This window comes from Falco biarmicus, chromosome 7 (assembly GCF_023638135.1).
Source record: "Falco biarmicus isolate bFalBia1 chromosome 7, bFalBia1.pri, whole genome shotgun sequence".
NCBI classification, from domain to species: Eukaryota; Metazoa; Chordata; class Aves; order Falconiformes; family Falconidae; genus Falco; species Falco biarmicus.
This window is the reverse complement of record NC_079294.1, coordinates 47,283,329-47,311,203: the sequence shown is the minus strand read 5'-3', so window position 1 is coordinate 47,311,203 and position 27,875 is coordinate 47,283,329. Positions and strand designations below refer to the sequence as shown.

The 27,875-nt window shown below is 45.5% G+C and overlaps 1 protein-coding gene across 1 annotated transcript in view; it reads right to left on the bottom strand.

Moving 5' to 3' along the window:
• The window catches only part of MDGA2 (MAM domain containing glycosylphosphatidylinositol anchor 2), a 394,454-nt gene that overhangs the window by 232,550 nt on the left and 134,029 nt on the right, over positions 1 to 27,875 (bottom strand). Inside the window, exon 2 of the mRNA XM_056347493.1 lies at positions 20,231 to 20,370. Coding sequence (XP_056203468.1) covers positions 20,231 to 20,370 — 140 coding nt within the window. The remainder of the gene's footprint in view (positions 1 to 20,230; positions 20,371 to 27,875) is intronic.

The following is a 27,875-nucleotide window of genomic DNA, read 5'->3' as shown; positions in this document are numbered from 1 at the left end:
GCACCGTTATACTTTCCTGATGGGAAATTTTTTACTGTCCAACAACTAAATTATTCAAGGAGTTTCAGGAAACAATCCAACATTTGTGAATGTTGTATTTTTATTATTCTCTCAGCTTTTTTTAGGCAGCAGCATTAATTTGCTTCAAAACGAAATACAACTTTTCACCTTCATAATAAAGAACATAATCTAAGGGCAGAATGAAGTAGACAAAGCACCATTTGAATTCTTGGTTATTAATGTTTATGGTGGCCTTCTGATGTTGGTATACCATAAACACATGTTCATAACTTAAATGCTTGGAAATTCATTCACTATAGTTCTGGTTTAAAGGGAAATACAAGACATTTTGTAACTTGTAGCTACTACCACTAGCAGAGAACTCAGCTTGGTGACAAGACCATCAGAGAACTCTGTGAAATTCACATCTAGACTCTTATTTCTCCTCCGGGACAATCTAAATAATACTACTCTTTCTTTTTTTTCCCCAGTGACAGAATAAATTGTTATTGTTGCCATACAGGTACAGTAAATACCTAAAATCCTTACAGTTTTAAAAAAGAAAGGCTGGGATAATCAAACTCACATGATTTAGGAAAGCAATGCTACATTAACAGAGCTGATGACCTGGAGGCCAGTCCTGGGAAGAGAACTGGGTCCAAGGACAAAGTGTCTCCAGTGATGCTCTGCAAAGGTTACTCCCTAGTAAGGCACCATCTGCGTGCTTCTCAGAAGCTGTGGTTGCTAAAAAGGTCTGGAGATATGGGTACCACAGCTAACCATGTGCTCCACGCCGTCCCACCACTCCTCTGAATTACCAACGAACCCAAAAGCCGAGAGATTTTTTTGGTTGTATAAAGCAGAAAATAATCAGATACATGAGCGCTTTTACATTGTCTCTACCTGAAGCTCCTAAAATTGCTCTTGGAATAAAATCTAAGGCGACATTCCTACTCTGAGGGTTATAAACCCAGGAAGATATTTAAGAACGGGCAAGGGTATAGAGAAAAGCCACAGTACTCATTAAAATAAGAGAAACATGCTCGAGAATGCAAGTGATAAACTCAGCAAATTTGCAGTATCAAATAAAAAATCAGGCAAAAGCAATCAACATCTTTAAGACACACATGGGGGACTGAAATTTGATAGCAGATCAATTTTCAACATAAAAGGCAAAGTTAAGGCAGTAATAAAATGGATTAAAAATCATTTTCCAATTGCTCAGCCCAAGATGTTTGTGCAAAACAAAATCCCCACCACCACACACACGCCCGCCCCTACCTACCAAGACATTTCACTAAATCAAAGTCAGCAGTGCCAAAGGACTTTGCCGGGGGTGCTGGTGGTTCCAGCACAGATCCAGGGATGTGAAACCTCCTCCTTGTGCTCCCCAGCAGGCACCAGCTCTGCAGCACAAACCATCACCTGGTAGTGGATGTCCACCACACAGCACTTCCGCACAACCACAACCAATGCATTGTCCTCACAGCATCCAAAGCCATAAAAACCCAACCTTACCCGAAATAACTCTTCTGAGCCTGGTTTTGAAAGCAAAATGCCTTACATGGCTGGTGGTCTTCTCTGCACAACCCTTCAGAGCCCTGTTTTGCCCAGATTCGTTACAACAGAACGCCGGAGCGGTACCAACCCCACCTCCTGGCACCCAGAGGTGATGCCTTCGCCCAGTTTGGGGACAGGAATGTGGCAGGGTGTGAAGAGAAGGACGAAGGTCTGAGGAGCTGCTATTCAACCACAGCACAAGCAGCAGTGGGAAACCAGAAGCCATCAGCTCCCCCGCTCCCAGAACTATATGTCTCCCTCAAGAGCAAAAAGGCATAAAAATGTGTTTCTGTCATTAAGCTCAGAAGACTGGAGTCTAAACAGTGAGAGGGAAAAGTGACTGCTAAACAGGATTTTTCTGCTTTAAATACACTCTTCATAATAGAATAACGTTTCAAAGTGACAAAGCCATCTTGAAACCCAGGCAGTTTAAAATTGATGCTTTTTTTTTTCCTTTTATAACAATCCTTGCAGGTATTACTTCTGCTTTTTGTTCTCTCCATTTCCACCCATTTCACTCCTCTGCAAGACCCCAGGGAGAACCAGCGTTCAAGAGAAACAGCTTTACAGAGCACACCCAAAATGCTATCAGAGACTTACAAGTAAACTGATAAAGCCAGAAGGAAACGTTTCTCTTCTGGCTTCTCAGCAATACAAATCTTGGCTACTTCCTCCAACAGTCATTAGGGGAGATATTTTGGGGCAGACATGCAGCCTTTAAACTGACTGGCAAGTGTCACAAATACACATATCTCTAAATGAGAAAACAGAAGCAGCAGCCGCTGACGCCAGCACGGCTGCACGCGTGGTGAAAATAGAATTGCAACAGAAAGCTATTTCTGTGCAGATGGTGAATGCTACAAGGCAGAGACCTACATACTCTTACTATGGATAAGCCAACAACTGTAAAGAAAAATGCACTTGTTTTCCTTTTGTGCACAAACTAAAAAAAAAACCAACTTTGTTTCCAGAACATGCCTGTACCTCCAAGGGCTCCAGTGCAAAGTTTTGTGGATCATTAATTCCCTGCTCCTGCAGCAGCATGCCTGGCATTGCTTCCCCTCCTCCAGCAAAGCTCAAGTCTGCAGAGGCAGCAGACCCACACCGCGCCGTGCACTCCGACAGTAACCCAGACACGTTTTTGGCCCACCTTTGCTTGAACAAATTAAATCCACTTAACTGAACATCATAAAATGCTGGGTTTAAATGGCTCTTTTTCCACTACATTTTCTTCTGCAAATAGCACCGAGGTTATTGATTTCCTGCAATGCAATATCAGTGTGTTTACTTAAACTAGTTCCCATTTTAAAAACTTCATAAAACGTAATCCAGAAAAATCATGCTGTATTTCAAACACCACTGATAGCAGACTTGGTGCACAAAGAGACTCTGAGAAAAATCCCCTCTAAATATTGAAAACTGATGAGCACTGGCTCTGTCTTTATGTTCGCATTGGACCGTATCAGCACTTCCTACAGAACACCCTGCCTTGCATCCCTCTGAGACTAAAGATGCACACCTGCCTGATTTCCAGACATCTTTCTGAATTAAACCCTAAATCTCAGTGATCCAGTAACATTAGCTGTGCTGCATCTTCATTCCAAAGCAGCCAACACTCCTGCTTGCTGAATTACGCCTTACAATCTCATTGAGCTAAAAATGAGAGTGAGATCCTGAGATTTAGCTTGTTTTAGCTGTGATGACAAAGAAAGGAGATGACATTTTATTTTGCTTAAAAGGTGGGAGAACTGGGAAGGGGGTTAGCTGGGAGAAAAGGGAAAAGATAAGAAATCTTGACAAGAGAGAGTTGGCAGCTCAGCTGAGAAGGCAGCTTGGTATGAAATGCTATCAACAGAACTTAAGGCCAGAAAAGATCAACAGCCACTGAGCACAAGTCACCGATACCGCATCAAGCCCATGTTTTCTTGTAACATGAGAAATCAGAGGCTTTGACTGAAATTATCAAACAGCAACGTTTGATTATTTGGTTTTTTAAAATAACACTTATTTTCTTTCAAATTATAACATATAGTTGTGTTGTATAACCAATAGTCACGAATTATTAACTACCATGATGACATGAAGTCCAGGGCTCTAAACTGATTCATCCATGGGAATTAAATCTATCCATACCTAGTTACCACAGACATGAGATACAACCTTTTGATCAGGTGATTCCAAAACACCGGACATGCAGAGGCTTCGAGGTTAAGCACATCCTACCTATACACTCCAGGTGCTGGCCAGGAGACAGGACATGGGACATCCAGGCTCAGTCAGGATGGAAGTTCCCAGGTTTCTGCTTAAAAGTGCCTGTGACAGACACCAAAAAACACCCCTGTTGCCATGTTTTTGCTTCTGTGTACAGGGGTTTTTCCCCCTTTGTTTCAGAGGATGAAGAATTGGTGAAAATTCAGATGGTGAAAAACTATACAACAATGTCAAGCAACACTGGAAAATGACTGAGTCTCTTCTGCCCTGCACCTGGCACAGTTGAGAACGACGCTGGCAAGACCTTTATTCAGGAAAAAGAAACAGTGTGTGTTTGAATCCTACTGACTCTGAGATTTTAGCTTATTTCCAATTCAGAATCCAATGAGAAGAAAATTTATGAAAAATCCAGTAATCACGAATAGCATCATTCATATCTTATTGAGCTTTCTTGGCATACCTTTAAATGACTCCCACGAATGCCAAGGAAAGGGATCTGGGAACAGTTCCCACATATCAAGAGAATTGCAAATAGACTTTCAGAAAAAAGCAAAAAGAAAAAAACCTGGTTCAGCTTGCAACTAGAAATAAAATGACAGGATTAAGGGACAGGATTAAGGACCTGTAGAGCGAAGGCTAAGGAAATCATCACAACATTAAGCAACGATGAACTGAGATGATATCCAAAGGGAAACAAAGATAATAATAGCTTCAAATCAGGGTATATTTAAAACTGGAAAAGTTAATAGCAGAGGGAAGAGGGCCACAGCCACTGATTCATCGCTGCCTGATATGCAGCAATGATCCATCCCCAAACGCACTTCTGCACTGGGGAGTTTACCGAGGCTGTGGATATCTCACTACATCTCTACTGCATGAGCTTTACCCACTTTTTGCAGTTTGGAAGGAGGTGCAAGGCAAGCTGGTGTGTCAGGAGAAAGGGCATTGCAGGGGCTGGTGATGAGGCTTTAAGGAACCTCCATCCTGCAGCCTCAGCAGGGCAGCACTGCCACTGCGAGCCCGTTCTCGCTGTGTTGAAGTTGCACTGTTGCGTTAAAACAGACAAAAAACCTAACTGGCTTTGAGCTTATGCTCCCTTCTATATTAAAAATTCACAATTATAAAGACAAAATAATTCCCTCCCCAATGAAAAAAAAAAAAAAAAAAAAAAAAAAAAAACCCACACTTGAATGAACCACTAAAATCCAGCCTGACAGAGGTCAGAAAATCATCGTCAGAGACCAAAGCAAACACAACTACAGCACAGCTTTTTGCTTTAACGTTCATCTTGCTTTTACAGGGAGGCTAAAAATAGAAGAGGCAGCTGAACTAAATTCAGCCCACTAGAAGTTAAATGGCCAGGTCTTCTCCACAAACATACAGCATTAGAGTTCTCAGACAGAAAGGCTTATTTATTTTTTTATTGTGATTTTACTTTCTTTGGCTGTTGTGCAAATTTCCTTGATTTTACGAGAGATTTTTAGTTAATTATGTATTTACCTAGTTAGCATAATTGTCCTCAATTATGTAATTAGTGTTCATATGTGTAATCATTTGAACATGTAATTATATCTAATTACACCATTAAAACGTGCAAGTCATAAATATCTTTATCATTTTGATTGATAGACATATGAGGAAGAAAAAAAAATCTCACTTGTTATTTTTATCTCGTGGATCATGAAATCTGCAAGAGTAAGAGGATTCAGCCTATAATGTTGCTGTAATTATTTATAAGGACCTATCAAGACTATACCAAGGTTATACCTTTCAAGCAGAGGTAGAACAAGTCAAAGCACTCAAAACTAAGGAGCAGAGTCACCCAGTGCAGCAAGATTTTTCTGTAAAAACACACTAATAAGAATAATCTCAAAATACTTATTGTTTAGTGTCTAGTTATGCTCTTGACTTTAAAAAGAATAACAGCCTACAAAAAAAAAAAGGGGGGGGGGGGGGAGGAACTCACACAAGTTGTTCCTGTTTGTTCTGATGGAAGATGCTGCTGTACCCTAGGAAAGGATTATAAAGCTGCTTGTAATTTTTAGCTACCTCTAAGACAACCAGCTTAGCCACACTTATCAGGACAGCAACATTTCTCAGTTCTGTTTAGCTTTATTTCAGCAGCTGTGCTGTGCAACTTGTACTACAGTACCAGAGCAAATACCTTGCGCGTACCACATGAATTAGGACAGCGATAGCCGAGTCTCCTTTTTAATTGCTTTTGGCTGGGAAGGCAAACATTTACACACAGATTAAATAGTTAAGCTCATTTAAAGTTCAACTTCTCCTCTTCAGGTTCAGTTTTCTTGCCTTCACTAACATACAGAACAGCCTATCAAAAAAAAAAAACCAAAACCAAACAAAAAAATCCCCACATTTGCCTACGCTGACTCCAAAAGTTGGGGCTGGGGGGGTGAAGGGGGAAGCCTAACACAACTGACATAACAAGAGCTCTTCAGCACCACTTGGGAGTAAGCCTCAATTACAGAGCATCCTTCAGCAGAAGGCATATGGTTTTTCCAGCCTGATAAGCTCCACTCGTGCTCTGCAGAGCATCCAGATACCAGTGCACAGGTGGATGACAGCACAAATAAACCCAGTACTTCCCAAAACAGCCCCTGCCAACTGCCCGAGGTGCAGGAGAGCTCAGCCTAGGATATCACTATCTACAAGAACAGCAGTGCAGAGGATAAAAACCACGCAGAAAGGAACATAGAGGGGCTGTTTAACGATCATACCAGAAACAACCTAATTTGGTCAGACTCTATCAATATCAGACACCTCAGGTGGATAAGGTTTTGTAAGCAGCATTCCTTTCTTTAAATTTCAAAAGCAACAATCTCAAGAGCCTGCCTCAGTAATTCACAGAATCACAGAAAGGTTTGGGTTGGAAGAGACCATAAAGATCACCCAGTTCCCACCCCCTGCCATGGGACATCCCCCCCCAGCCCAGGCTGCTCCCAGCCCCATCCAGCCTGGCCTTGGGCACTGCCAGGGATGGGGCACCCACAGCTGCTCTGGGCAGCCTGGGCCAGCGCCTCGCCGCCCTCACGGGGAACAATTTCTTCCCAATATCTCATCTACATCTCCCCTCTTTCAGTTTAAAGCCGTTCCCCCTTGTCCTGTCACTCCATGCCCCTGTAAGAAGCCCCCCCCAGCTTCCCTGTCGGCCCCTTTGGGCACTGGCAGGTGCTGTCAGGTCCCCCCGCAGCCTTCTCTTCTCCAGGCTGAACAGCCCCAGCTCTCCCAGCCTGTCTCCACAGCAGAGGGGCTCCAGCCCCCTGAGCATCCTCGTGGCCTCCTCTGGGCTCACTCCAACAGCCACCTGGAACCAGGAGAATCACCAAGATACAACTAGTCAAATTATTCAGAATAAAACAAATATTCATTGATAAAAATAAATGACGTTTAGAAGCACACAAAGGTAACTTTTCAAACACCTCTTATGCTGGAGGCCCCAGAGCTGGATGCAGCGCTGCCCGGGGGTCTCACCAGAGCAGAGCAGAGGGGCAGAGCCCCCTCCCTCACCTGCTGGCCACGCGGCTGGTGCTGCAGCCCAGGGTACGCTTGGCTTTCTGGGTGGCCAGCACACATCACTGGGCTTCTTGTCAAGCAGCCCCACCAAGTCCTTCTCCTCAGGGCTGCTCTCAATCCGTTCCCTGCCCAGCCTGTGCTTGTGCTCCGGATTGCCCCAACCCACGTGCAGGGCCTGGCACTTGGCCTTGCTGAACGCCATGAGGTGTGCACAGCCCACCTGTCGGGGTCCCTCTGGACGCACCCCTTCCCTCCAGCGTGTCAACCGCACCACGCGGCCTGGTGGCACTGGCAAGCTTGCTGAAGCTGCCCTCAATCCACGCCACAGACAGTGCAGGGGATAGTTCCTGGTCCTCAGGTGCCACCAAGCTACTGCTGTGACAGTGCTGTCTTCCCAACCATATGCAGATATGTGGAAAACAAGATACCAAGGTCACTGCACACAGAACCACAGTATGTTAACAGAACCATCTTCCCTCCGCTCCCTGCATTTAGTGGGATGTAAGAAAAAGGCTCTGAAGTACAGCCAAGCATTAATGTTCAACGACTGAACTGCCAGTCATGGAAGTACACACTGGTGTTAAATAAATCTCCCCTTGATGGGCATCAGCATTAGAGACAAACTCTGGAATCAAGCGTAGGAGACACCAGCATCAAGTTTGTAGTCCTATCACACATCCTCAGAGGCACTAACATACGGTTGGACTTTGGGATCTGACGTATCTCATTTTTAGAGAAGAACTCAAATGGGCTGCAAACCCAAAGTGTTTTCTAGCCACAAACACTTCTTGCTGCTAGGGGAATACATACGAGGAGCTCACTGCCCTGAGGTTTTACTTGCAGATGTAGGAGAACATGTCCTTCACTATGTCCACAGCAATGGGAACGATTCCTATTTTACTCCACAAAAACCATCTTCAAGTGTTTCTTTAGGAGATATCTTTTTGCAGACCAGGTACCAGAATGTACTGCTGCTTCAGCCACAGCAGATCTGCATGTGCTGCTAGTTTCCCTGGGTTACTAAATTATCTCTTTACTCACCAAAGACATTCTTTGTCAGCGAGAAAGACCTCATAGCAACAGACCTCATTCCAAAGCCACCCACCTCATTTTTGCTTATGAGACTGGTATGTTCAACAGTCACGGAAAACCAGCTACTTCTGCAGCATCCCAGAGCCGCCGCTCCCTCCTTTCAGCCCACAGCCTACCTTTAAAGTGCCGTCAAGGAAAAGGAAGACAAAAGCTGACAATATCAGGGAGAAACTAAAGACTGCAGAGCACAGTTTGGGGGGAAGATCCAGAGGAAGGGGAGAAGACAGATGCAATCCCTTCAGAGGACAAGTGTCCACATTTCAGCAAAACCAGACAATTTTGCTTTTTACCGATCGTGTTCTGTGTTCATTGGAAACTTTCTGCAGGGGATTTCAGGCAGCTTTTAAGCTTCCACAAGCATCAATATGAAACTGGTATGGTAAAAATCACCAATCTGGATGTCATTTCCAACTCCACGTGATTCTCTGATAGTCTCATTTCGGTGATTGCTGATGCTTTAACAAGCCTGGGCTCAATATGCTCAACTAAGAGAGTGCGACTGAAATATACACTTCACTTGCCGTGATGCTGCATTTATCTTGATTTAAGCTGACCTCTTTCCCCCACCACTTCCAAGCCCTATTTAGAAACCTGCAACATATTTCTTGTCGAGAGACAGCAGCCACCTGGAACCAGGAGAATCACCAAGATACAACTGGTCAAATTATTCGGAATAAAACAAGCAAGGAATTTCTTTATCAGCTTGCAAACCACGTGTCTTTTAATCCAGCTTCCTGCAGATGATAGGGTGAATGGCTTTACATTCCTTTCTGTGGCACATTCACAAAATATTCAGTGGGACTACATGCTCCGTGCAGTGTACGGCTGAGTTACCATATCAAAATGATGTTGTTCAAGACAAGATTACATTTTAATAGTTACAGAGGGAACAAGATTGTTGCCATCCTGAAGATGGAAGTGCTCAGGGGACCCCAGCAAGGAAGGGCACCAGCTGTCCTCATGCTGACCACAGCACCCAGCTCAGGGTCCCAGTGAAAGCCTGTGTGCCCCAGGGGCAGACAGACCAGCAAGGACGCTGGCCCTTCCTCACCCCTGCTTCCCTACAAGTCCTGTGCTCCACAGCAGGGGGGAGAAGAGGCTATGTAACTGCCACCTGACAAAGACAACTCCACCAAGTCCTCATATTAATTACAACTTAACTCTGAGTTTTTACCATTAGATTGCTATTAGGCAAGGACTTCAGGTCCAAAAGAGATTTTAGGGGAAAAATGTCTTCCTTAGGGGTTTGTGTTTTCTCCTGGGTTGCTTTTTGGGAAGCCTAAATTCTTATAACCTTCACCATCAATGCCATGTTCAACACAAATTTCTGGGTCTCAGCAACTCTGGACCTGTCTCCTTCCTCACTTGTTTCACCATCTCTGCTTGCTCTTACTTCAATGCTCCCAGAGTCATCCTCGGGAAAGCTTCCCTCCCACGGCTGAGGCTACCTAAGATTTAGCATTGACACATATACAGAAGCATTGAGACAAAAATATATTTGTCGACAATATCAATAAATGAAGTTTAGAAGCACGCAAAGGTAACTTTTCAAACACCCGTGGTACATCGGGATATCACAGACCATGGCAAAAGCCCGTCTGTGAGTGTTTGGAGCTGACGCGCACCACACTGAGCTGCACTTCACCTCTCCTTCCAGCTCCGTAAAGCACGCTCCTTGCCAAGCAGCCAGGTACCTCCATCATCAGACACATGTAACTGTGGCACATTATAGGCACACCTTCACTATTTACATTGCATACCATCTTAATTACTCAGTGTGATTAATGTAGCCTCCTCTAACGCTTCAGAACAGAATCCTATCTTCACCTTATTAGCGCGCACGCAAAGAAAGAATTAACATTTTCTGGCACTCCAGCCATTGAAATATAAAAAGCAGCATTTCAGAAAAACAAAACAAAAACCCCACGTGATAGCCTCTTTGATCAGCTGCAAGTGAAACATAAAAGGCTCCTCTGAGGTAAAGTGGATGCTACATTTTCTATTTTAATTGATAGGAATTCTTATTAACTGCTGATGTGGTCAAAGAACGCAATTTGTGGGGAGGGGGGTTACTTACACTGGAACAGCTGTTTTCCTATTGCATTCTGCATATCCTTATTACAGTAATTGTACTCGTTAGGCAAATTGATGATGATTTCATATGACACTCCTCAGTTCATGGGAAGACTTTACAAATGTTCAGTGAACACCTGACAAAATCCAGCCTGACTCACGACTAAATTAGCCTGCATTTTATGCTGAAAAAAACCTCATAAACGTTTGAGTCAATAAAGCCCACATTTAGCTATGAAGGGCATGTGTCTTCATTGTTTTTCAGCATTAAAAGTAATAAGCAATTAAACTTCACATGCCATTTTTGCTGTTGAGGCTATGAACAGTTTATTTGATGTTTTCTTCCTAAAGTACAGGCATCTGAACTCACACCTTCTGTAGAGCACTGCAGATACATTCAGTGCCCACTACAAGCCTCCTCTGCTCTGTTTGACAAGTGACGTAAGTGTTAAATGTGAAAAAAGTCTGGGACAGAAATCACAGCACCCACAGCCAGGGACAGCACTGAAAGACAAGCCAGTAAGTCACTCCTGGAGTTACACCAGGCTTCTTGGGACTGAGACCCTTGTGTATCCCAGAACATCACAAACTGAGCGTATGACACACTCTAACCCATGTTGCTTTGTGTAAAGACCCCACAGACATGCTGGGACCCACCAAAAGCCTATTTACTTCTAGAAGTTTGGTTTACTTCTGCCACTCATATGAGATGGGGGGTGGGTGGAATTCCAATAAGCAAGGAATGGTCTTACTCAACTTTTTGTTTCCTTCCCTGCTGTTGCTTCTGAATGCAAACTTAGAATACTGAGCAAAAGCTGCTGATGACCTGGGCTACACTGACCTCTGGGTCTCAGCACCAGGGGTTTGCCCTGATAAGGGCAAATGTGCTAGTCCTTTATCTACCCGTATGTTCTTCCTGTTGATCCTCCTCCCAAATTTGAAAGCTTTGCTCCTTTCTGCTTCTCCAGAAAGGCTCTGCATTTGTTTGGGGAACACAGACACCCCATCACACAGGAAGGTGCTGGCCAATGTCTCAGCAGGGGACTCATCCATCTCACCTAATTCTTACTATTAGGTTCAGCATGCTTGCTTTGGAAGGAAAAAAAACAATCCCAACAAATTAAATGCAAGGCACCATGAGGCTTTCCCCCACTGTGCTATCACTGCTTTCCTGCCTTGCCTATTGCTTCTTTCACTGCCCATTCAAGCCCCATTGTATCGCTCAGCACTATGTGATAATTAAAATCAACCAATTCCTTCTTCTACAGTATAAATCTGCAATACAAACCCTGTGCCACACACTGTGGACAATAGCTGCAACAACGCAGGTGCAAAATGGGTCAGCCCTGCTAACTCTGGCTGGACCCAATGTGGCTTGCCCAGGTCAGCCCAGGCACCTCTGGGGACTAAAGCACCAACCCTATGCTGAGAACATCTCCTGCCAGCCACCACCTCCGTTTCTGCAGGGCAGGCGCTGTGCCCAGCACCTCGCTACTCTGACCAAGCTGGCACACAGCGTGAGTCAGCTCAGCATCCCCGACAGTGCCCCCCTGCCATGGGAGAACATCTGTGCCACTTGGACCACCCCCGCTGGCCACCCAAACTGCCAGCAGGCGGGCTGCAGGTCCCCAGGGCCACACACATCCCAGAGGAGCAGCAGTCCTGGCTCCGCTCAGGGTGTGCAACCACCAAGCCTGGGAAGCAGAAGGGATCTCCTAGCAGGCTCTCAGCTGCAAGGGGACTAGCTACTTGTTGACAGAGTGGCCATCAGCACAGCACTCCACTCCTACAAGTGGAAAGAAAACAGCAAAACAGAGGCAGGGAGAAAATTTTGGGTCTTCCAAAAGCAGATCCTCCCATGCATTACTTCCTGGGAGAGCCAAGCTATCTGCCACTCTCTTCACACACAACCAACAATAAGTGCACATCTTAGCCCCTTGATTTCAAGGGGATAAAATAATATAGTCCGATAGCGCTGCAGAGGAGAAGGATGTCAGGAGGATGTGAGGAGGTGGAATCTGCTATGGTTCTGCAAAAAAAAGAAAAAGCCTCGTTGTTCACAAGGGCATGTTGCAACCCCAAAATAGTCACAACCCCAGAGCTTGCTGAGGGCAGAGGGCACACAACTCTCAGATGGCTAGACTACATGTGTAGTCTCCTGGAGCTTGGTCAGGGCAGGGGGGCAAATGTGGGGACCACATCACCAGCATCGGCCCATGCTGGTGGGGACAGAGAACACTCCCACAGCTGGCCCCTTGCCAGCCTACAGCCACAGTGAAGCAACTGGACAAGGACTTGGGCATCACCCTCCCTCCATTCAGCATATTTTGCATCTCAGAACGTTCGTGACAGGATAACATCACCCAAGGTGTGACCGCACACAGAGGCGAAAGACACAGGGAAAAAAACACCCAGATAAAAAAAGCAAAAACAAAACAACAAAAAAAAAATAATGCAGGACAAACAAGGCCTTTGGCGGACAACCAGGAATACAAAATCCCAGCCAGTCCCTGCTCTTTCAGAAGATGCTGCTTCCTCTGTCCCCATGGTCCAAACATTGGTCCAAACCAAGGTCGTCACCTTGGTACAGCCACAGTCGTTGCTGCCATGGGCTGGATGCCCCCCCCCCAGCACAGACTGGAGCTGCCAAGGGTAAGCTGCATCCCTCTGTAGGCTGTGCAGGAGAGCCTCACGACTGCAAATAAAACGTCACCTATCAGCTACATAAAGCAGCAAATGACTGACTTGTGTCACAGGGATAAGTACATCCTTAGACATCTCTTGTTGAGCCGACAGGCGGGTACAGCACAACAGTTGGTTCCTGGGCTGGGGTCTGGAAAATGGATGGGTCTGAAGGGTGACACTGCAGCCCCTTGCCCTGATGGACCGGCAGCCAGCCCCAGCGATCCAACATGGACCACCAGAGACAGAGAAGGACTCGTCACGCAGCCCTCACCCCCAAACAGCAAGGGGCTTCACAGAATTTTGTTCAAAAATCCAAACCAACCTCTGGGCAAAATCCTGAAAGCAGTAATTTATGAAAAAAGGGCTGCATTTGCCCACCCACCATTAGCCTCACCTGAGTATGGATGTGGCATTTTAAAAACTTAATCAAGGAAAATTAGTTTCTATGGCAACTAATGGCACATTTAATAGATCAAGTGATGAGTGCTGTGTATAAGAATGCTGCAAATTATGAACAGCAGCGATATATCAAGTGCTACACAATCACTCCACGGGCTACAAGTAGACTTGCAATCATGTGTTGGGGTGCTCAGAGCTTTCTGTATAATTAGGAGTGAGGCTAAGTTTTGGGGAACAACAGTGTGCAAGTGTTTGTAATTCTCTTCCCTGGCAATAATTACCGTAGCCTTCCGTTATTCTCCCCGAAGGCCTTATTGACATCGATTAGACCCCAACACATTTTTGAACAAGTTTCAAACCAGTTTTCAGCTTGCGAGTGCAACCACCACTCTGAATACCTGGGGTTTCCCTACCTCTACCTGCCTGTAACTAACTGTAGGGAGAATTTTGTGGCACGTGGTGGGAAGCCAGTAAGAGAAAATCTGAAGACACGTTTTCAAAGAGAGGCCCCTATAGAGCAGCATCATTTCAGCATGACTTGGAGCAGATCACAAAGAGGCACATGCAAGTCATCAGCCTGTTACAGAACTACATCAATTGATCGCAAAGTTAAAAGCAATGCCTGGAAAGACAAAAAGGCATAAATGTGCACTTTGGTAAAGCACGCAGGAGCACTGACATGATAAAGAGAAAAAAAAAAGGAAACATTCATTCCCTCTCCCAGACTTCCACTGGCAGCAGATATCTACTGTGGGCAGCCTCAAGTCATGCAGGGTGTCACGAGAAGCCTAAGGAGGCAGCAAATGGCCTGGCACCACAGCATGCACACCCACACCAGCCCCACCGGCTTCGTTTCCTTACAGCCATCAGTGTCCCCTTAGGAGAGGAGCCCCATGAGCATCACTTTCTCTTTGCCTTTTCCAATCTGTGAAAGAAGGAGAAGAAAACACAGGTCCCACCTAGCGTGGTCTGATTCCCCACTGCTACAGTCCTCCTGCTACACTCCCTCATGCCAATGGGGATAATAATAACAATAATAATGAATATGGTAACACCAAACCATAGCAGGCCCGTGGCACAAGCAGAAGGGGCTTGCCCAGGGCAAGGTGAAAGCCCTCTCACGCAGAAAGGCGCACTCGCTCCAGGGGTCTCAAGCCCTGTCCTCTTCCCCACGGAGTTTTCAGAGCTAGAAGCACGCCCTGGCAGGCATTAATGTCTAGGCACACTTACATGTAAATGTGTCCTAGCTACAAAACCTGGATATTCAGGAGACACCTTGCAAACCAGAGGAGAAAGATAGATCTGCAGAGACTGTTTTTCCTCTCTTTATATCCCAGGGGAACTTTTAATGTGGTAGAAAGGAAAACCAGACAGACACTGTGCTGGTAACAACAGTCCTACAGCACAGGAGGCTGCGACAGAGCATCAGCAAGGTCTCCTCTCCTTGGCGATGGCCCATGGGATGCAGAAGGTTGAGGAGAAAGGTGCTTGGCGTGGCAGAGCACACAGAAGAGCCTTTGGAGACTCCCCGAGGACCATCTCTACTCTCTGAGCAGCGGTTTGAGGCGGACTCACAGGCACCTCTCAGCCAGAGTCACTGGGCATTTTTAAGGCTGACAGGAAGGCAACGACTGGACAAACATCAGACAAGAAGACCTGATGTCTTCTACAGCCAGCCAGAGGGCTCAGCTGGGTCCTCCTCTAGGCTCAGCTTCTTAAACTGACCCATCCTGTAGTGCTGGCATCTCCTCCAGCCCATCGCCAGGTCTGACACATGCCTACCTGCCACCTGGCTGAAGCCTTCAGAGGACTCAGAGGAGGAAACGTCAGGAGATTTTCTTGGACTAACCATTAGATACTTGGCTTCCAAACTGCCTCTCAATAGCTGTGGAGACCTACTGTGAGCTTAGGAGAGCAGGTAAATGCAGCTAATTAGCCCCAAAACCAAGAAAAAAATTCTTTCTTGAGTGCATGATTTTAAAGAGATTTTAATTTTGTAGATGTAATTACCTGTAGCTCCAAACCCCAGCTATTCAGGCACTCAATTACCAAACTCAGCTTGCAAATGACGAGACGAACTTTCTGCTTTAACATTCAATGCTCTTAAATGCTGTTCCCAAAACTGAAGGCTTGCAGAAGGTACTTCCACAGTTTCGCTTTAAGGACACGAAATAAAACTCGTTACTCACGCTAGCCTTACATATTGAATGATCTTTTTACTTGAGCACTGCTGCCCAGCTTCCCTACTTCACTGAGCACGAACAGAAGCAAATGCTCCGTTACTGAAGCAGCACATTTGAGAAGACTGAAGCCCATGCTTACCTCTTGCCTCCATGCAGGGGGACCACACATGTTTATGGGTGGAACCTGGCAACCTCTGCTTCACTGTAATGCCATCACCTGCGATGGCCAAAGCAAAGGCAATTAGCAGAGAAACCAGGCAAGAGAACAGCACATGCAAAGAGCAACTTGCTGTTGGCATCCCTGCAGAGGTGCACCACTTCCCTGCTAACATCCTCACCCCCTGCATCAGCCACTGCCACCCTAGTGTGGCACTTCTGCTCCAAAATACTTCCAGCAGCCTTTATTTATTTAGGAACTTAATTCCTAATAGTCCCTTGTCCAGTTGCTTGCTGAAGTGTAAGGAGTGGCACAGGACAGTGGCTGGCCAAGACCTGAGTTTACTGCAAGAAACAGGGGATGCATGTATATCCCAGGCTCACACTTTAAAGAAGAATAATAAAACAGGCTATGGCAATTCATTAATCCAAATCACCTGGTAAAACCCTGTGTCCTGGTTTCAGCTGGGATGGAGTTAATTTAGCTCCGAGCAGCTGGAGCAGCGCTGTGGTGTGGATGTGGTGTGAGAGCAATGCTGACAGCACACGGAGGGTTTGGTTGTTGCTGGGTGATGTCTGTACTAAATCAAGGGGGTTTTGGTTTCTCAGGCCCTGCCGGTGAGAGGGCTGGGGAGGCACAAGGAACTGGGAAGGGACAGAGCCAGGACAGCTGACCCGAACTAGCCAAAGGGTTATCCCTTTGTAAGGGGGATGAACATAGACGGGGGATTTTATAAATGCCTAGTCCAGGGTTGCTTACTTCTTACAGTGTTTAAAACAAAAGGGGTTTCTATGTATATCAATATAATGGAAAAAGTTTGAGAAACACATGTAAGTTGAAAAGTATTTGTAAAATAGATACATAATTACGTATTTTCTAAACTCACTTCCCAGGGTCTGATAAAATAACATTTTGAAAATAATTTCAATACAATTTGCAAACTGAATATGATAACCTTCTGTGCAAAAATCAGTGAAAAATTGAAGTACTGAAAATTCTGGCAATTACAACAAAATGTGGATGGAAGTCTCGTGCAGAAAAAGATAAAATAAAAATATATTTTCAACACTTTCATCTGCAAGAATAGGAAGCATCTTGCCAGATACTTCCTCTCAAACCCATCTCATATGAAGGCTGTCTGAACATGAGAATCCAACAGTAATATATTGTCCAGTTTCATATATAAATTCTGCACATATAAAAAAGGAAGGCTTAAAAATAAATGCCTTATCTCCCCTTATGCCAGCCATTGCCTCCTCGTCACAACAGAAACATACTGCAGACCTCCCCCTAAAGAACCAAGACCTTAAAGCAGAATGTATTCCACAAGCAAAATAAATAAAAATCTTGGGCTATCTGTATTTAAAATACCCAAGAGCAATTATTGGCAGGCAAGAGTAGTTCTCTGACAGCTGGAAAGGGTGAGCACCCGCTTGTGGATTTTACATCCACCCTGATCTCCTGCCTGACCTCAATCGCTGCTTTTCCCCAGCAGCCCCGCTGACAAAAGCAACACAAACACTGGTGAGATTCATGGCAGTCCTGTTAGAGAGAAACCAAATTTCACGGGAACCAGTCCAAGGGGCTGCAGCTCCCACAGCGCTGCATGCTGAAGTTTAAGTACGGCAATGCAAAAAGCTACGGCGTCTTAAGCCCCCGCCCCCACCCCCCCGCGGCCATTTTTTTTTTATTTTTTTTTTCCTTTCTGGAGCACTAAAATTGAATGGAAATTTAATAAGAAGGTCATAAAAAGGCTAATGTTCAAATGCAGCCCTGCCAAGCCTCCTGTATTTCACTGCAGAATCACCCATCTGAGACTACCAAAACTATCCCCCTGCTCTCAGGCAATTAATCTGCAAAAAATATTGCGAGTCTCAGAGAGCTGTAACGTGAGAGAGAGAGAGCAGACCCAGGTGCTGCCTGACAAAGAAAATCTATAAACAGGTAAAACGAAGATAAATCAATTTTCCATCCTGAATCCCAGATGAGAAAATCGAGATTTTTATGAAAAAAGCAGCAGCATGGTTGCTTTCTTGTAAGACATTTTTGTTGAACAGCTTTGGGGTTTTTTTTGATTCAGCAGCATCATAAGCTTTGTTACTGCTTGAGACGGCGCCTTTCCTAACTGGTCCAAAGCATTGCCTGACAGGTAACAGCCCCACTTGCTCTGAAGCTGCCTCTCAGGCAGGTTTGAGAGGGACCTTCGATTTCAGCTGCACAAACCTCGCAGGCTGCTGGTCAGCTTTGCTGGAGCAGATGGAGATGGTCCAAGAAAGAAACATCTTCAAGGAAGCTCACTGGAAGTGTCAGTCTACCTTTATCCTGCTCTTTTCTGCCTGCGCATGAACGTGCTATTTGCCTCCACCCAAACAGACAGCATGCCAAAAAGGCTGCACATCCAGAGCCAGTTGCTTTGGATCTTAAAAAGAGGTTAAATAAGCCTGGAGAAGAAAAGTTTGGGAAGGCAGAATGAATCCAACGTCACTAACAGACACCAAGAGACATGGACTTGTTTCAGAGAGGCAGCCAGCCTGGGGCAGATCCCATCGCCCCCGGCTGAAGAGCACCTTCTGCCATAACAAACCCCCTAGCAAGCAGCAGCATGTCCTCAAGGTGGGACGTGCTCCCTTTCTGCTTTCATTAAAATGTTATTATCAGCTTTCTGCGAACGAGGTGTGTTATCCATGCAGGTCTCTCTTTCGGCTCTTCCAACCAGCAGCCGCCAGCATTTTCCCAGCATCTCCCCTGACAACATTCGACAAGCCACCGATCCCCCATCGCATGAGCACCATCGGAGCATAGAGGACAATCAGCAATGGGGGAGGATACAATAGCAGGGCAATAAATACTTTTCATACCTTGTGAGGCACTGAATATTAAACTTCAGAGTACCAACCTGATTTTAAAACATCACTGTTCTTATGGGGTGTTATCAAAACAAATCAAATCCGGATACTTCACCCAGTCTGGGGTTTTTTAGACCCTTTTTATTGTTACCCTTCACCTGGCAAAGGTTAGATAGAGATCACTTAATCTAGCAACCATTTAATCTAAGAAAAATGGCTTGTTCTACAACATGGCTTTAAACTGTGACTGCAGCTGGAAGAGTGCAACTACGTGCAGTTACAGTAGAGTTTTCTAAGAGATGGCCTGACCTACACCTTCCCTGGCACCAGCACAGGATAAACTTCAACTCCTTTATTTTAAAATCTTCTCATTAAATTGGAAACCGCTATGGAATAAATGGCACATCTCTCTTTCCTGGAGGAACATCACTCATCTGCAGACTTGAGGTCTCCCAGTGAACCTCCCTTCCCCAGCTGCACTTCACAGCTCCCACCTGTCCCACACGATTGCAGGAGAGAGGTGACTCATTCACCACCTTGCAAAGAAAATCCTTACTAGGTATTGTAGCGTTCAAAATCACATACAAACGCATGCACTGTGAAACGTGGTAATCTCAGCTAATTGCAGGTGCATTCTCAGCTCTCGTACTCAGCTTGTTTACCAGCAGAGCAAGGTGAGGGGACACAGCAGAAGTGAAAGTGGCAATGTCCACATTAAGGGAACAGAGAGCGGGTTTGGTTCAAAGAGCAAACGAAAAGGTGGAAATGGAAAAGCAGAACAGATAGGGAATAAAGCATTACACCTGCACGGGTCTTAAGAGGCCCTGATCTAAAATAACCTATTAATGGGGTACCCTGGGCAAAGGGGGAGTGGGACACACACACACCAGGGCAGCTGTAGCACAAGCTGACAAGACTCTTCGGCTTTGAATGGGATGCTATAAAATAGAGTTAAGGTCTTGAAAAAGGTAATTTATTTCTGTTTAACTTTTGTCTTCTATGGGGCTGCGGTGCTGAGGTTCCAATGACGTCCAAGACTCAGGCACACAGCAAGACTCCCCCGAGCTTTCCTGTGCCCCCTCTCCAGCTGTTCACTCTCGTGCTTACTGTCTACCTTCAGTCGTCCCTGTCCTCATATTTGTTTTTCCTTTCCTTCTACCAGCTTTCACGGATCTCAAACACTCACATCAGGACCACATGTTAAAGTTGGTTATAGACTTGGTGATTTTAATACCAAGTTCTAGCCAGTCATTCAAAAGAAGTTAAAAACTTTCCTGCTGTTGTTTCTTCTGCAACTTGGTAATACAAACCATCAGCCTGGGCAAATCCCCCATCTCCAGGTCCTGTCGCATTGATTTCTACTTCCTACCACCCTGCACCATTCTAGACCTTAGTGAAGATGAAAACAGCTTGCACAGGCTCAGAGACAGAGCTGAGGAAAGGTGCAGTGACCAGAGGCAGGCTGCCACCGGGCACAGCGGGGGGCTCACCTGTGGCCGAGGATGGCCGGTGACCAGGCAGGTCAGCTCCAGCGTCTCACCCTCACGGATGGTGTAGACCCTCTCCGAGTAGCGCTCCTCCTCGATGTTGCACGCCAAGCCCGAGTGCACGATCCGCACGGTGGGGGGGGCTGCAAGACCCAGAGAGAGAAACCAGGTGAGCATCATCGCCTGCACCCCGGGACTTGCTCAGAGCCATTTCCACTGCAGCAGCATGGGACCCCTGCCTCCCCCTAACTGGGAGGACCGAGGCTGGAGCTGAGCATTTTCACTGTGGAAAAAACTCTTTTGCTTACTCAGCACACACGTATTCGGCAGCAGAAGAGGTTCCCACGGTATTTATGAATACCTAGCAATCCCCTGAATGAAACCTTCACAGACTCATTTACATTCCAGTTATTTTTGTTTCAAATTCCAAATGAACTCTGCATTATTGCTCTTTTTTATTATATATCTCTCTAAATGTATTATCGCACTCATAATGTTAATGAGAAGCCTTAATTAAACCACTAAAATTAAGCAGAAGAAAGAGAGGGACTGATGCTGCTTCCTTTCAAAGTCGATACCAAAAATCCCATTGCTGTCAGAGGGATCAGGCTTTGGGGTGGAGGTTAAGTTCAAGCAGAACCTTTACTTTAATTTTCTTGTATATGCAACCTGAACTCGGGAAGTTACCCTGTTTTACATGTAGTACCTGTAGGAAAACGGCAATGTCGTTGCTAATACAGCAGGTAAAAATTACAACCCTGTTTTGGCAGGTTTCCAGAGCACATTCCTGGTGCTAGGATTTTCTTTATTTCTGAACCATGAAATTCACGAGTACTAAAACTTCCAGAGCACGGATCGATAGGATAAGAAAGTTGAGTTACATTCCTACTACCAAATAAAGTAACATAAACTAAACAGCAGAAGAGACAAAATTTAATTCTAGTGAGTTTTAAAGACCCAGTATTTTGCCCTCTGCTTGTCACTGGGCTGCTCCCGTTCGGTAGAAGTGGCTACACCGTGAAGTCCTAACTGAAGTCTTCAATCACAACGAGCAAGGAGGGCAATTGCTGCTGAGACCAACAAGACCTGAAGCCTCCTGGACCTGTTTCCCATGGGCAAGAGGCCTGTGCTGCTGCGATAACATCCATGTGTTCTCCCCAAGACCCTTGCAACAGCTGTACTCCCCCTCCCCAAAAATGCAGCTCTGTTTTCAGGGCTCTGGGCTGCACATCACCTCTTCTGGCACCAGTCTACTGGTTCTTCGACCAACTTGCAATTGCTCAGCTAACATCCACATCAAGCGCACATGGGATTCCTGAGGTGCATCGCTCTGCCCCCCGCACCATCACTATGCCCTTACTGGTCCAACCTGCGCATGGCCCCCAGTTGACACTGCTCATTCTGTTATCAACTGCTGCACAACACCTACAAGTCATACCAGCCTGGTAATAATTCAGATTTCTAACCTTTGATCTCCAGAGGCTGAAGAAAATGAGACTCAAGCAAAGGACCCTGAACATGACAGTGTTAGGTCAACTAAATGAACAGGAAGAGAGTAATTATTTCAGGCTGTAATGACTAAGCCTGATATTCCCAGCTACCTTGCACTGCCCCCATCCATCTCAGCCTACTATATTTAGATCATTTTTCAATCTGCCTGTCTAGGTTAACCTCTTCAACAAGTGTTTAAGAAATGTGTCCTCAGCAAAGCCTCTCTGCAGAGCAACAGCACAGGCAGAAGAGCTCGTGCAGGGAAAGAATGTTTCCTGTGTTACTGGTGTGCTCACAAGTCTAACGGTACGAGATGGCACAGGTCTGGAAGACCACTAGATCAGCAGAGACAACAGCTCGGTGGAGCCACTCAAGACTAACAAGCGAGCACAAAAGCAAAAAGCCTTGCCACCCCACGCTGACAGCCTCCCATCGTGCAGGTGTGGCCCAGCAGCTAAAGGTCCAACAGCAGCAGAGCGCTCCAGCAAAGCTTCCAGCAAGTTCTGCCCCTTGAGCCACCAGGCACCGAGTTTCAAAGACCCCTCAGCTCACCCTCTCCACCCTTCTGCAGGCAGCCCCCGGCCAGCAAAGGGGAGTACAGGTTAAAGACCAACGCATCCCTGCTCATGGCAATAGTCTGAAATAAAGCATTCTGGTTCCTCGAGAATCCGGTAACTGAGTGCGCTGGAGTGACTGCTGGTCCCGGCGCCCGCGTGGGGCTGGCTGGGGTCTGTGCTGGGAACAGCGCTGAGCACACAGGGCTGTTCCAGTCGCTGCTGAGCGGGGCTTGCCCAGAGCCAAGGGCTTTGCTGCGCCTCGGCCCACCCCACCGGCGAGCAGGCTGGGGGGCACCAGGAGCTGGCAGGGGACACGGCCGGGACAGCTGACCCCAGCTGGCCCCAGGGACGGCCCCGACCATACGGCGTCACGCTCAGCATGTAAAGCTGGGGAAGCAGAAGGAAGGGGGGGCGCTGGCAGGGATGGCGTTTGTCTGCCCAAGCCCCCGTCACCGTGATGGAGCCCGGCTGCCCTGGGGATGGCTGAGCACCTGCCTGCCCTGGGCAGCGGTGGGGGAACTCCTGGGTTTGCTTTGCTGCTGTGCGCGGCTTCTGCTTTGCCTCTTCAAGCGTCTTTGCCTCAGCCCGGGAGTTTTCTCACTTTGACCCTCTGGTTCTCTCCCCATGCCGCTGTGGGGGGAGTGAGCGAGGGGCTGCGTGGGGCTGAGCTGCCGGCCGGGGTTAAACCCCAGCATGAGGCCAGAAAAAATTGCTCCCTAGCATCAGTTATTTCCAGGTACAACACAATGACTGCATATACACACAATGCTCAGCCCATAGTCACATTTAGTCAGACAAGTATATCCCTACACAGGAGCTGCCTCAGCTCTGCTTTCCCACTGCTCAGTAGAACTGTTCTGCAGCCTCAGCACACTCCCTGTGTGATTACACAGCTGTCGCTTTGCAAGGCTAAAGATGCTATTTACTGCTTAGAAGAAACAAATCAAACCTATCCATCTCTTTGTACCACAGATCCAGGCTGCTCTTCCCATGGAGCTCACTGTTTGTCCTGCATGGACAGAGATGTCCTTGCTTAGGAGTCAGCCCCATGTGTCAAACTCTGACCTTAAAAGAATCTGTTAATTCTTTATTATTGTTATTATTTCTTAAATAGAATAGCAGCACTAATGCTTGTACTGTGGCTTTCCCTGTGCTAGGAGTGCTGCTCCACCTCCACACACCTGAAGAGTTCAATGTCCTGGGCCACGGAGTATCCTCCTTGTCCTGCCACGCACAGCCGCTGTACAGCATGGCTCTGGACCACGCCTGGGGCTTTTACAGTGTCCCACAAAACAAGTACAAAATACTGAAATGCTAAAGCAAGAACCACGGAGCAGAAAGGTAAAACAAGGTTCAGCATAGATCATAAGACTTCTTATAAAATTAGAAGAGTCAGCAACATTACGCCAACATCCTGCTGCCTTTTGAATCCGTATTGCATTAATATTACATTTTCATTCATATTATATTCATATAACTTCAAATTACATTTGAAGTGTCCTTTATTTCAGTCTCTAATGCCACTGCTCCATTTCCATTAGACTTGGGAAGGCAATACAGAAAAGAAAAAATAACCCCCTGTGTATTATTATGGCAGAAAAATATCTGCTTTAAGAGGAGATCAAACGAATAAAGGAAAATAAAAAATAATCTTACTTCTTTAAGTTTTAAAGTCTTATGGTTCAGAAGACGTTGCATAATTATGAAATGTCACCTCCCTGTCCACTGGAGGAATATTCATTACAGCTACTTTTGAAATATGCCTCCAAGGACTTAATACCAGATAAGACATTAAAGTAATATATACTTGGCATTTATTTTGTTTGTGGCATTTTAGAAGAATTTGTCTTGTGATTATACACAGTAAATATTGCATGAAAGAATCCATCATGGTGCTGTTCCTGGCAACATGCACACACAATGCAAGGGAAGCTAAGTGTCAGGTCAGGAGGGAAAGCCATAACAACAAAACCAAGCACAACCCTGCCTAGCTTCTGCTGCAAAGAAGTTGTGTGGCGCCATGAGATTTCTTCTCTTGGATGAAAAATGGTGCCAGCCTGACCTTTCACCATGTCTCTTTATATATTGACGTTACATAGTTCCCCTTCATTGGCTGCTCTTTTCCAGCAATTTCAATTTATTTCCCTTATATGTCTCTTGCACGCACATGCACGCCTACACAAGTGATTTGGTTTCAACTTGCAACAAGTTCCCCAGACAGTACAGACCTGGTGGGGGGGGGAAGTCGCAACAACTTCTGTGAAATTGTAAAATAAGAAATTTCCAAAGCTGAATATGTATGCAGGTACCTATTATGAAGGTATGCACACTTAATAAAAAAAAGACAAAGGACAAAGCAGATGCTGTGAAGAATGCTAGCTAACTTCAAAGGGAAATGTGCAGAATAAAAATTTTCGAAAGCAGTGCAGGATTAAGTAGAAAAGAGTTTTTATCAAACCAGGCTGGTCAAACAGAAAAAGCAAACAAACAAGTGAGAGTTAGTACAGTGCTCAGAAAGGAGATGCTTCATGACTTACAATACATTTGTGGAGCTGTTGCAAATAAGAGACCTTGGACAACTGAAGTGCTCCAGTCTGCCTATTCGAAGTGCGGGTAATTGTCTTGACCTCAATCACAATGTTTACAATAATTGGTATTTTTCTAAGGAAAGCTCAACTGCTGTAATCTTATTAATAAATGACCATTTCAGCTCCTATTGCAAAATAAGTTTTAGTCTATGTGATTGCAATTGCACTGTTTCCTAACTGCTCAAAATGGAAGACATTCAGAATCTCAAAAGTATTTATTCACAATTTCTAAGTTAATCTCAAAAGTGTCTAGGGCATGAGATATTTGTTTGTGTCACTTTATGACACTGTCAAATTAAAAACAGACCAAAGCTTAAACGGATTTTTTATAAGAGGGTGTAACTTCCACAGAAAGCATCCTCAGCTTCTCAGTCTTCATAGAATCATAAAATCGTTTAGGTTGGAAAAGAACTTTAAGATCATCGAGTCCAACCATTAATCCAGCACTGCAAATCCATACCTAAACCATGTCCCCCAGTGCCACATCTACACATCTTTTAAATACCTCCAGTGACAGCTGGAAGTTGAAGCCTTTCTCCTCCCCCTTTTCCACATGTCCCCAGCCACCTCTTCAGCTACGTATTAACCCATCCTGGATTTATATGCCTGGACTTGCATGCATCAGACAAAGAACAACAAAGAAAACAAACAAAACCTTCGCAGGAGTTTGGTCTCATGCTTCACCACCACAAAACGAGGTCCCTGCCAGCTTCATCCAGCCCCCAGCAGCTCACTGCAATTAGCAGGAGGGCAGAGCAGCCATGCTCATCAGATGTAACAGCGACCACTTCACTATCCCAAATTTTAAATAAGAAAGAAGTCCTCAAAAAAGACGAGGACCTCAGGTCACATTCATCCCTGAAGAGTTATCATGGCCTTTCCCCCACCCCTCTCTGAACCGGAGCGTACCTACCATTCCAGAACCAGATACCGACAGACAGAGATCATAAGCCATAGATCGTAAGTTTTTAATACTTGCTCAGCAGGAGGAACAATAAACAGCAGTGTAATGAGATGTAAGGAGGGGGGATATAAATCTATCTGCTCCTAGAAACAGCATTATTGTTCCCCTAACTCAATAGATACTCTGCCGATAAGCTCTGCAATGTCAAAATTAGGTCAGCCTGTGACAGTGGTGTTGGGAAGCGGCAGCGTGATTTAATTAGCTCGGTGCCTTCTTATGTTAGTGCTATCAATCAAGCAGGCTTCCTGAGCTCCAGAAACGCAGTTTCAGTCACAGAAGATGGGTGAATATTAAGCAATGTGGCAAAAATCAGCCCAGTCAAAGAGGAAAAGAAGCTGACTTCATCCTTCTCTTGCTGGTTTGGTGAGTAAGACCAGCTCAGGAGAAGAGAGTACACCACAGATGTTATCGTGTGCATAAAGTGAAAGTAGGTAGGAAATATTTAGTACTGATACATAGGAGCCTTTTAAACTGTGGACGTTCTCCTGCTATCACTTATCACTAAGGCTACTGAAAAGTAACATATAGCAATAATGCTATTAAAAAAAAAAAGAGAGAGAGAACAAAGAAAGGAAGAAAAAAGAGAGACATAATCTATTTAAGAGTTTTAACCAACTGTAGTAATTTCAAAAATTTCCACAAGAAGACCTGTGCTTGCTCAGCAGCACTTTGCACATTATGGATTGAACCAGGAATGTCACAACTGATTTCAAGTGGCCCTTACTAGGGCAAGCCCCTTGCGCAGCTCAGCATCACACAGCCTCTGGCTGAAGGTTTCCTGTATTAGCTACGTGGCATTTGTCTCGCTGGGATCCAAAATGAAGAATATAATCAATACCCTAAATATTTATTTAATAAAACCTAATTGTTTAACATTTCCCATTCCCCGCCTTCCCCCAAAGAACATTACAGTTGGAAAGAAGAAAAAAAAAAAAAAAAAAAGTCGGGCCAATAATAAATTTATTAACGGACGGAGCCTAACCTCCAGTTGGAAAAAGACATCACAAATCCCACGTTGCCTGCAGCATAAATACTCTAAACAATGCATTGATGAGAATTATTGCCATAGGGCAGTGCACTTCTCATGGCAATACCACTGAGATTCCTGATTACTTCATTTCAATTAGCTGAATTAAGAGCTGATATGAGTATGGAAAAACTTAATTCTGAGAGTTGCAAACACATTTGCAATAACTTTAAATCTTCCCTTTCTAAAATATATATATACATATATATGTATGTTATTCCCTCCTTGTTATGCTGCAGAACTGCATGAAATTCACTGGGGGCTTCACTCTTGCTGATTTGTTTTACATGGAAAGGCTCCTGATGCCAAGCAGCAGAGTATCACAACAGAAACAACAAGCAAAGGTGCCCACGTACATCCCCAGCTGATGCCCTGTCGTGGAGAGGCAGAGGCTGAGCATGCAGACGTACCCCACTCCAGCCCCAACACTGCTCCCCACAGCGGGAAGCCCAGGGCTGCAGCCATGGAAGGCAATCAGAAAAGGAGAAGCATTTTATTAATGACAAATACATTCTACATTTTCCAGCAGAATCATTATGGGTCATCTATTTCACCTATGTACCTCATTTTTAATTACATTTTCAGTAATCCTACAAGTTCCAGAAATCACAAAGATCTTATCATTGCTCAGATTAAAGGAAATAATTACAGAACCCAAGTTCTGACATTGTTGAGTTTAATCCTCTCACCATTGTTTTCCAACAAGGTCTTCACCAAACCTCTGTGTGTGTAAGTGGAACTTTTCACCAGCAAATAACTGCGGCCAGAGATGACAGAATTGTATCATAGAATCATGGAACGCTTTGGGTTGGAATGCACCATAAAGACCACCCAGTCCCACCCTCCTTCCCCGGGCAGGGACCCCCCCCCGCCAGCCCAGGCTGCCCCCAGCCCCATCCAGCCTGGCCTTGGGCACTGCCAGGGATGGGGCACCCACAGCTGCTCTGGGCAGCCTGGGCCAGCACCTCTGGCTTCTTCATATGACTTCTTCATATCTCATCTAAATTAGCCATTCCCCCTT